This window comes from Gossypium raimondii, chromosome 8 (genome assembly GCF_025698545.1).
Source record: "Gossypium raimondii isolate GPD5lz chromosome 8, ASM2569854v1, whole genome shotgun sequence".
NCBI classification, from domain to species: Eukaryota; Viridiplantae; Streptophyta; class Magnoliopsida; order Malvales; family Malvaceae; genus Gossypium; species Gossypium raimondii.
The window spans coordinates 51,984,438-51,994,730 of record NC_068572.1 but is presented as its reverse complement, the minus strand read 5'-3'; the positions used below and the strand labels follow the sequence as shown (position 1 = coordinate 51,994,730).

The window sequence follows — 10,293 nt, the reverse complement described above, 5'->3', positions numbered from 1 at the left end:
ATCGAGCCTTTCTTAGCCTTTGTCAAATATTAATTGCTTAAATTTCTACATTTTTCTGCCTTCTGTTTTCTGTTTTCGGTTGAAGAGTTATTTGATACAAAGAAAAATCTGATTTAAAGGTTGTTGATGTCGTGGTTAAGGCCGTTATTGCTCAAAAATGTTGTTTTGTTATTCTTATGATGAATGTTGTGCAATTAAGACATGGTGAAATTGTTCAAATTAATGTTGTTGGCATACAAGGTTACATAGTTATTATACTCGGCTGTAAAGTGAAATAAACAAAGTTTAATTTGTCCAATTTGCATGTTTTTTTAGCTATCATGCTGTTTCGAATTGGAGGAAAAAAATCTGCTCTTCTAAATGTTAATATTTATGCTACCCAAATGCTATACTTTCAGCATTTAATTGCAAGCTATGTGTCCTAATTGTGTTGATTGATGAAGATGTCTAAAATAGTACATAACAAATATTCTTTTTTGGTGAAAAAACAGAATAATTAAACTATATACAAAAATTAAACTATCCCCTCTAACGGGAGGTCTCAAACAAAAGTAAATTATTTGTTCTATGTTGGACCAAATTGACTAAACAGTCAGTTTCTTTATTATCCTCTCTAAAAGTGTGCCTAATGTTTAATTGTTTAAACCAGGATAACATCTGATGGATCCTCTTGATCAAGGCAGAATTGGACCTTTCTAAAGAATTCGTCTGGATAGCTATGATCGCCTCAAGACAGTCAGACTGAAGAAGCACCTTGTCATATCCTCGCTCAATAAGAAGACTCACTTCGTCCAAAATATCTCATGACTCCGTACCAAAAACAGGATAATTACTCTAAAATCTATTATAACCAATAATCCACGCTCCATCTCGGTCATGGGCTATTCCCCTTGCCGCCGCGAACCCAACTTCTTTCTAGATAGATCCATCTATACTCAAACATCCTCAATTGTTAGCTAATTTAGAAAACGGAAACTTACCTCATGTTTCATTCATTTTGCCCCTAGTAGTAGAGAGGTACTGCTTTGCCCAACTATAAGACGCTTTAATAGTTTCATTAACACTCCATGAAGCACCCTGAAAGATGAAAATGTTGCAATTCTTCTAAATACGCTAAGCAATAATCCCGAAAGACATTGCTAATCCACATCTCCAAAGCACAAGTCATGATAATTTTCAAGGATAGAAACTAGTCACTCGTGTATATTACCTGCATAGAATCTAGAGTACCAATCAAGTGGGATTAATTGGTCCCAAATATTCCTTGCTGCAGGACAATCCCTAACAGCATGTAGAACATCTTCAGGACCATGAATGCAAACCTCACAGGCTGAATCATGTCCTATTCCTCAGCATGTTATTTCCACTTTGGTAAGTAGAAATTGATTGAGAGCAAGCCAAATAAAGAATCTAATTCATTGGGGTCCTTGAAATTTTACGATCCCTCCCGAAGCTTCATATAAGCATTTTTTAAGGGAGAAACCACGAGTCGAAGTTCCTCCCCAAATATTCCCTTTAAAATGCTGTTTTGAGATGTCCCAACAAGGACATATTAAATGGTTTGTTAATCTTAAAGGTCCGACATTGTTGATGCAATTGTGGCTGTCCAAAGGTGTCTTTTAAAGTGTTCAGATGTGGCTGTTCGAATGTACTTTCAATGTGTTCAAATGTGGCTCCCCAAATGTGTCTTTAAGGTGCTTGAAAATGACATGTTAATGTTGTCCGTATGTAATTTCGAATGCTGTACTAAAGTGATGTGGCGTGAAACCAAATATCTTGTTTGGTATTAAACTATGGCTTGGCGGAGATTTGGCGGATGAGTCGGAGAGTTAAATACTAAGGGATGGCTGACTATTTTCCGTTCGTATTATGTGTTCGCAATGTCGAGGAGAGCGCTTTGAGCCATTCGACTCATTCTTGGAACCATTTAAATACTCAGTTATAATTTCATTCTTATTCTTATTATTTTATTTATTTACCTGTTCAACTTTGAGATTTAGTAATTGTTATGCTACTACTCAATATTATGATGAGTCTGAGAGCTATTTGAGAAATTTGAACTTATTCGGTTCTCTCTTTGTCTCAAATTTTCAGGTACATCATTTTACTTTCTGTGATTAAAGGGACTTAGCCAGATCCCGGAGCCCTTGTTTTGACTTTTTGTAGCATGTATATATACCAGAGTGGCTTAAGGAATTTGTATAAAGATAAATTTGTTGCATGGTCATATGTATGTAAAGAATTGTATAAAACACTGACATCACCTCATTTATATATTTTTTCAATAGTTTAAATGCACATCAGTATCTTCATTTTGAATAAAAATCAAATTCAAATAAAAATCCTAAAATCCAGGATAAAATTGTTAATATTCCTGTTTCATGCAATTCTTGCTGTATTATTTTAATACTTCTTATATTGCTCGTTTTTATCATGGACAAAAGATGATAATTGAATCCTTGCTTCATAAATAAGCAAAGCCGAAATTTTAAATTTTTGTCTCCTCCTATAGTTTTGAAAATGTGCTGGAATGCATACCTCAGGTTGAATTATAAATTCATCTTCGGGTTGCCGGTTGTCCGGTTTACTTCGAGGGTGTTACAACACCATTCTTAGAATAAAAATAACCTGTCTGTTTATTACGAGGGTGTTGTTCTTAGAATAAAAATAACCTGTCTGTTTATTACTTACAGTATCTATGCAAAGGCCTGCAATTATCTGTAGCTTGGAATATGATATGTGAAAATGGTGCATAACTTCAACTACAAGCCATATGTAAGTCTAAGGCGCTCTTCCAGGTAGTCCAATGCTTTTATGGGTGGGAATCTGCATGTAACCATGAAAACGTATCAACTCTGTCACTGATCATAAAACATATATGAAATTCTTGTTTCTTCGATCCTTTTTTTTTTTAAATATCCATGTTTAACGCATATTTGGACATAATTACTGTTAGGGTATACACAGATTTCAGTCAGGATGTGCTCATAAATACTGAATGAGCTGAATTGATCAATGTTCTATTTGATAGGTTGTTTTAACCATAACTGAATCATAAGCATCGAAAGTACCGGTCGAATCAATACCTTGGAGGGCAATCCTCACTGCAACAGCTTTCCAAACATTCCACGTTACAGTCTTTGCTAGGATTTAAGAAGAATGCCACCTGAAATGTTTGCACACATAATTAAAGAGAAAGGCCTCTCTCAACTGAAGAGCAACAGAATCAACACTGTGCAATGCCTGATGATAGCATTCAACAAAATGTTCCTAACATAATTGAACTTTCCGAAAGAGAAGTGGCATAATTATGCTTAAACTGGAAAAGGAGTAAATCATTACGGAGTAGCGTTCTTGTCGGGGTGGGAGCACTCTATGCAGTCTTGACCTGCAAATGCATGGCACAAAATTACAGGAGATACAAAGAAGCTGACATTATTGTAAAACCCTCCAAGAGAAGCATTGAAAGCTGTTTTAAGATATGAAACAACTAGATTACCTGAACAAACAATTGGTCCACCTCTCCATCATGTCGCCAATGTTAACAATGAATGCCCTACAGGTTCACATCCAAGATTCAGTACTTTTGTTCAAGTGATGACAACTACAATTTGCCACCACCAATACTCACCCACTCCTGCTTGGCACATCCTCCCAAACCTGCGGTTGCTCGGATTTCTCCCGACAAATCTGCTTTCACCAAGGTGAAAAAAATATTTGCTGGAAAATCGAAATACATAATCTAAGGTTGGCGCATTATTAACAAGCAACACACCTGAAGTCCCGGAACACCATCAGTGGCCAAAAGAGTGAGCATTCCAAAATCTGAATGAGCAGACGCACCATATATTTCTTTACTGGAAGAGTCCAAGTCCCCTAACATCAAAATTAAGAGGCATGTTTTTATATTCTCAAGGTTTCATGATTCTGAACTGCCTATATTGTTAGGATTTTGCAGCAACAAAAACAAAGAACAAAGCAGCAAGAAGCTTGATATAATTTACTTGCTCACAAACGTGCAGCAAGGAATGAAAAACTGATTTTCATTACCATTAACAAAGCAATACATGACTTTTATAGACAATCTTCTCTATCAAACACAACTACTCAGCCTAGTAAGTTAGTAGTTTGTGATACATTGCTTGTACACTAAAACAAGCCAACTAAACAAGTCATTCAGCTACCTAAACACATCAAGCTGTCATCAAGTTTGTTCATTTTCAACCAAACATAATTACAATGTAACTAAACAAGGAACTTGCTATTGCAGCAAGCATACGAGCTGAAGCATGCATACAAGCTGCAAGCTCTTCAACAAAATCATCACAGCAGCATGGTTGGCCACTTTTCAACATATATACAAGTGTAATGCCAAAGATTAAGAAATGCCAAGTAGGGGTACCATACCTGGATAATGTAATAAACCAAGAGATGCCAATGGTTCATTAAAGGCACCCACTTTTTCAAAGAAATCTTCATCTAATTTCAGGGACAGGGCAATTAAGGAGAGCAATTTAGTCCCAGCAGACCTGAGGAAGCAAATCAATCACCATTGTAAACCCATAAATAAGAGTATAACTACCAATATGTGAACATTAAAAAAAAAAAAAACTCTCTAACCTCGAAATGTATGGATTTATTTATTTATTCATTCTGTAAACCATAAATACCAATATGTAAACTAACAGCAGGTACTCACAGTAGTTGTTGATAATAAGTTTCGATTGTGCTTCTCCAAGATGGCAAATCCTCTGCAATTTCCAAGCCAAAAGACCATCTGACATTCTAACTCAATTAAATTTCTTATGTAAAGCAACTGTTATATAAGATACTCATACATGCCTTCTAAAGGCCATTGATTGAGGTCACCAGCTAGTTGACCAACATAGAAGCCTTCGTTAGAGTCACCTGTTTTCCATGCAGTTAAAAGTGATCAATCTGACCTAAAATCACCCTTTTACATTAAACCAGAAACATAACGAAAATACATAAACTACCTTTGGTACTTAAAGTAGTATCAAGTTTTCCAGCATAAAGCGGCGAATAACTGCTGTAATTCTTTATGATCACCTTCATCTTCTCTTCAATTGGAAGTGAAAAAAACTTGCTACTCTGCTCAAACACTTTGTTAACCAATTCTTCATCGACCCCATGATTCACAAGGTAAAAGAAACCGTGGTCGATGCATGCCTGTTGAAATAACTCATATGAGTTTAAAAGCAGATTGCATTGCACTGGAACTACCTAAAATTTGAATAATGACAATGCAAAAGGCAAAAGAAGAAATCAGAGGATAACCTGACGGATCGAGTTGGCGGTGGAGAAGCGATCTGGGGATGACAAGTCAACGATGGGAAGTTGAAGAGCGTCGCACATTTTTTTTTTGTGGGGGTTTCTGCTGCAACTTGCTTTGCTTTGAATAAGAATTAACGTGTTTACATAAACCTACCTTAAAAAAAACCAAGTTTACATATTTAAATTGATGTTGGTCAGAAAGAAAGAAAACGACAATATATTCTGGTTCTATTTCTTCTATTGCTCACTGTCATCTTCTATTTATTACATTACAGTATCTTTGCAAAGTCCTGCACTTCTCTGTAGCTGTGAAAGTATTGATTGCAATTTCTTTAGCAGAAATAATAAGCTTGGAATGATGCATAACTTCAACTACAAGCCATATCCATGCATTTAAGAATTAAAATGTGTTAACTCTGTCACTCATGATGAACATATGTGCAATTCCACACATATTTAGACATAAGTATTGGAATATAACCAACCAAAGACCCTCCAATTCCAAATACATGAAAAAACTATAGAAATTCATACCCTCTTTTAGATTTCAATTTAGGATGTGCTGATAAATACTAAATATTTTAAATTGATGTTTCTCAAAGTCACAGCATTTTTTGATAATAAGTCTCCATTGTGCTTCTCCAAGATGGCAGTTCTGCAATTTCCAAGCCAAAATAACAGCTTAGTATAAGTTAATTAAAATTTCTTAAGATGCTCATAAATACCTTCTAAAGGCCATTGATTGAGGTCATCAGTTAGTGGACCAATATAGAAACTTTCTTTAGGGTCACCTGTTTTCCAAGCAGTCGTAAGTGATCAATCTCACCTTAAATCATCTTTAAAGTAACTCTGCTGAAATGGGTTCATTGGAAAATCTAGGATAATCCCACTAGTATCTCGAATCAAATTCGTTGATATAATCATTTCACAGGCAGCTTCAGTACAAACGTGAATTATAGTAGATTAACTCCTTGGACAAGCCACACAAATGTAAGAAGATCAATTCGTCTATTTCCATGTTCTAGTTTCAATATCTCTTTTAGTTACAACTCATAATACAACTGAACCGGCAGCTCAACACTTTACCCTCCACGACACCAAGATTCTTAGAATCAGATCCCCTTTTACCATTCATACGTAACTCAACTCAAATTGCAATGAACTTGATACAAAAAAGTACACATAAAACAAGCATACTAGATACTACATATATTCTGGTTCTGTTTCTACTATTTTTCAATGTCATCTGTCTGCTGATTACATTACAGTATCTTTGCAGAGGTCTGCAGTTATCTGTAGCTGCGAAAGTACAGATCACAATGTTTGCAATTTATTAGCAGAAAGGAACTTGGAATATAATCTGTAAAATATGATGCATAACTTCAACTACAAGCCATATGTAAGCCTAAGACGCTCTTCCAGGTAGTCTATGGCTTTTATGGGTGGGAATCTGCATATAAGAATGAAAACGTGTTACCTATCTTTCTGAAGACAAACATATATGAAATTCGTGATGCTCCAATTTGAAAATACCAGTTGAATCAGTACCTTAGTGGACAAGACTCAGTGCAACAGCTTTCCAAACATTCCACAGTACAGTCTTTGCTAGGATTTGTAAAGAATGCAACCTGAAACATTTGCATAATAGTTATAGAACTTTTCAGAACAATGAAAGAGTGATAGAATGAGCAATGTGCAATGACTGGTGATAACATTTCAATCTTTCGGCCCCATGAACAGATGACACAAGAAATGACACTACAAGTAAACAGGAAAGGGTGAATCGTTACGGAGTAGCGGTCTTGTCTAGGTTGAAGCACTCTATGCAGTGTCGACCTGATGCATCATTACACAACATTAGGAGATACAAAGAAACTGACATTATTGTTTTACAAACCCTCTAAGAGAAGCATCAAAAGCTATACATAAGATGCAGGCAACTGGATTACCTAAACAAACCATTGGTCCACCTCTCCATCATGTCCCCGATGTTAACAATGAATGCCCTACAGGTTCAGAATCAAAGTTCAGAGGCTGGTTTGGCAAAGATAACAAATATGTTGCTTCTCTTTTCGTTTTTCTTCTGGATAGGATTGAAAGGTAGGAACGAGCACCTTAAACCAGTACTTTTGTTCTAGTGATTACTTGAACAATCTACCATCATTAAGACTCACCCACTCATGCTTGGTACATCCTCCCAAACTTGTGGCTGCTTGGATTTCTCCCTGCAAATCTGCTTTCAGAAAGATGAAACAGATGTTGGGTCGAAATATGAAATTTGAGGTTTGTGTACAATTAACAAGGAACACACCTGAAGCCCTGGAACACCATCTGTGACCAGAAGAGTGACCATTCCATAATCTGAATGAGCAGAAGCACCAAATATTTCTTCACTTGAAGAGTTCAAGTCTCCTAACATCAAAATCAAGAGGCGTATTGTTATATTCTTAAGGTTTTATAGCTCTGAACTTCAATATACAAGTATAATGCCAAAGATCCAAGTAGTTCTACCATACCTGGATAATGTAATAAACGAATAAATGCCAAAGGTTCAATAAGTGCACCCACTTTTTCAAAGAAATCTTCTTCTAATTTTAGGGACAGGGCTATTAAAGAAAGTAATTTAGTCACAGCAGACCTGAGGAAGCAAATTTAGCACCTTTTAAAACCTGGCAGAAGTAGCTGAATCTCATAGTATGAATTTCCAAGCAAGATAGAGTTGAATTCAAAACTTAAAAAGTAGGTTTTGAACCGGGATGACAAGGGAATATATGAAAAGGTTAATTATATTTATCAAATTATAGAAGAAGCTCTTGGCTAAGAATAAAGCCTAAAGAGACCAACGATGTATGAAATCATCTGTAAACCATGAATACCAATATGTGAACTAACACCAGGGACTCACAGCAGCTTTTGGTGATAAGTCTCCATTGTGCTTCTCCACGATGGCAGATCTTCTGAAATTTCCAAGCCAAAAGATCTTAGTACAAATCAAATAAATTTCTTATATGAAGAAACTATTTATACAAGATAAAGTGCAAGCAAAGTAGGAATCTGGAAATTGACAACTACTGCAAGTTGTTGTTTATAAGATGTACATACCTTCTAAAGGCCATTGATTGAGGTCATCAGCTAGTGGACCGATATAGAAACTTTCTTTAGAGTCACCTGTTTTTGAAGCAGTCAAAAGTGATCAATCTCACCTTAAATCACCTTTTACATTGAACTAGAAAGAAATTAAGAAAGCAAAGTAACTCTGCTGAAAAGAGTTCACTCGTAAATCTAGAATAGCCCCACTAGTTTCTTGAATCAAACTCGTTGACATAATCATTAACAGGCAGCTAGCTTCAGAAAAATGTTAAGCAGTAAAGGGGGAACAAAAGGGAAAGGTTAATTAATTAAAATAAAGAAACTACCTTCGGTAGTTAAAGTAGTATCAAGCTTTTCAGCATAAAGTGCCGTATAACCTCTGTGATTCTTTCTCACCAACTTCATCTTCTCTTCAATGGGGAGTGAAAAGAAGTTACTACTCTGCTCAAAAACTTTGCTAATCAATTCTTCATCAACCCCGTGATTTACAAGGTAAAAGAAACCGTGGTCAACGCATCCCTGTTGAAAAACTCATATGAGTTGAAAAGCAGATTGTTTTGCTGGGAACTGCCTAAAAATTGAATATTTGCAATGCGAAGGGCTAAAGAAGAAATCAAAGGATAACCTGACGGATCAAGTTGGCGATTGAGAAGCGATCTGGGAATGACAAGTCAATGATGGGAAATTGAAGAGCGTCAGGCATAATTTTTTTTACTCCTTTTCTGCTGCAACTGACTTTGCTCTGCCTCTTATCAATATCATCAAAATAAATACTTCGCTGGATAATTTAATCTTCCTTTTGTCTTCGGGTATAATTAGATAAATCAAATCGGGATACTGTTTTTAACCTCCCACTTTTGTATTAAAGAATGCTTTTAAAACACTAGTCTGCAAAACCCTCCTCCAATACACTTTATTTTTTAGGGTGTATTCTTTAGGATACTCAACACTAGGCTGGTCGCAGCACAATTGAAGGAGCAAAGGGTCTAGGCAAAGGTTTATACAATTAATCCTCAATGATAAGCGAACCATGCTGTCAGATGGGAGTTGGCTACGCAATGTACAAAACTGTAAACTCGACCGACACACCTGTCACTATTTCTCCAGTTCAATGCTAAATGACTATTTTAATGAAACTAATATCTCAATAATGCACGGTATGCAAACACAAGTTGCACAGAACAAGACAGCCAGTAGAAGTTCGGATGAGTGCATTTGACTCAATCCTTGACAACCTTCTCATCCAGCAACAAAGCATTGACAAATCACAGCAAACAGCAGTTTCATCCATGCATAAATCTGTAACATCTGTTGTTTCTCAGCTAAAGGAAACAACCAAGACAGCAGACTTCAGTGTATGTTATAAAAAGTAAAAGCAAATCAAGATGTTCCAGAAAGCAAAAATTAATCCAAAAAGAAACAGCAGAAGGCTACAATGACAAACCAAAGAAACCAAGTTATTCTCCGAGGCTACATCGAATAAAGACGTTGAACATCTGATCATCTCCATATTCTTTAAGTTGAAGCCTCTCAACGCGTCTTCCCGAAATGAGGTTTGCATCTATGCACTCATCATAAAGGCGAAGGCCAAGTCTATTATTACCACTTTGGGTGAATGGACATAACGGAGCACGCTAACACGAATTCGATTCATACTGTACATAACGGTCATCGGCACAGCTTCTTAAGCCTCTATTTTCGCCTCCATCAATAACTCACTAAAGGTCTTTAGATGCCAAGTGCTGCAAAACCACCTGAAATTTATATTACAATCTAAGTACAAATCAATTTCCTATGCTTGCTACCGATAGATTTCGAAGTACATATTGAAAAACAAATACTAGTCAAAGCTATTAATAAAACCACTTCACATCTGTATTACACTATTTATTTCAGTTGTAATTCACC

At 36.1% G+C, this 10,293-nt stretch overlaps 2 protein-coding genes across 7 annotated transcripts; both read right to left on the bottom strand.

The window, feature by feature from the left end:
- Positions 1-2,609: 2,609 nt before the first annotated feature.
- LOC105792047 (2-oxoglutarate-Fe(II) type oxidoreductase hxnY) lies at positions 2,610-5,957 on the bottom strand. Its single transcript, XM_012620420.2, has 11 exons — positions 5,299-5,957; positions 4,998-5,190; positions 4,843-4,908; positions 4,700-4,751; positions 4,408-4,529; positions 3,776-3,876; positions 3,632-3,690; positions 3,500-3,556; positions 3,343-3,388; positions 3,087-3,166; positions 2,610-2,826 (listed from the first exon to the last, which is right to left on the bottom strand). Exons 1-11 carry the CDS (start codon positions 5,374-5,376, stop codon positions 2,763-2,765), a joined length of 918 nt encoding a protein of 305 aa, XP_012475874.1. The 5' UTR covers positions 5,377-5,957; the 3' UTR covers positions 2,610-2,762.
- A 441-nt stretch (positions 5,958-6,398) lies between these two features.
- LOC105792045 (2-oxoglutarate-Fe(II) type oxidoreductase hxnY) lies at positions 6,399-10,070 on the bottom strand. 6 transcript variants are annotated; one of them, XM_012620413.2, is made up of 11 exons: positions 9,011-10,070; positions 8,712-8,904; positions 8,398-8,463; positions 8,201-8,252; positions 7,812-7,933; positions 7,607-7,704; positions 7,470-7,528; positions 7,245-7,301; positions 7,009-7,131; positions 6,844-6,923; positions 6,399-6,745 (listed from the first exon to the last, which is right to left on the bottom strand). In XM_012620413.2, exons 1-10 carry the CDS (start codon positions 9,086-9,088, stop codon positions 6,845-6,847), a joined length of 927 nt encoding a protein of 308 aa, XP_012475867.1. In that variant the 5' UTR covers positions 9,089-10,070; the 3' UTR covers positions 6,399-6,745; position 6,844. The 6 variants fall into 6 exon arrangements, with proteins under 6 accessions (XP_012475867.1, XP_012475865.1, XP_012475869.1 ...); XM_012620411.2 differs by having other exon boundaries at positions 7,607-7,707; positions 9,011-9,874; XM_012620415.2 differs by having other exon boundaries at positions 7,086-7,131; positions 9,011-9,726.
- Positions 10,071-10,293: the final 223 nt, after the last annotated feature.

Excerpts from the sequence above, each read along its gene's own strand:
- LOC105792047 (XM_012620420.2), bottom strand. The coding sequence starts at position 5,376 with ATGTGCGACGCTCTTCAACTTCCCATCGTTGACTTGTCATCCCCAGAT. Across the intron at positions 3,691-3,775 it reads ATGGTGTTCCGGGACTTCAG|ATTTGTCGGGAGAAATCCGA; the intron begins GTGTGTTGCTTG and ends TGGTGAAAGCAG. Across the intron at positions 2,827-3,086 it reads AGTGAGGATTGCCCTCCAAG|ATTCCCACCCATAAAAGCAT; the intron begins GTATTGATTCGA and ends GGTTACATGCAG.
- LOC105792045 (XM_012620411.2), bottom strand. The coding sequence starts at position 9,088 with ATGCCTGACGCTCTTCAATTTCCCATCATTGACTTGTCATTCCCAGAT. Across the intron at positions 8,253-8,397 it reads CAATCAATGGCCTTTAGAAG|AAGATCTGCCATCGTGGAGA; the intron begins GTATGTACATCT and ends TGGAAATTTCAG. Across the intron at positions 6,924-7,008 it reads TGGGGCCGAAAGATTGAAAT|GTTGCATTCTTTACAAATCC; the intron begins GTTATCACCAGT and ends CAAATGTTTCAG.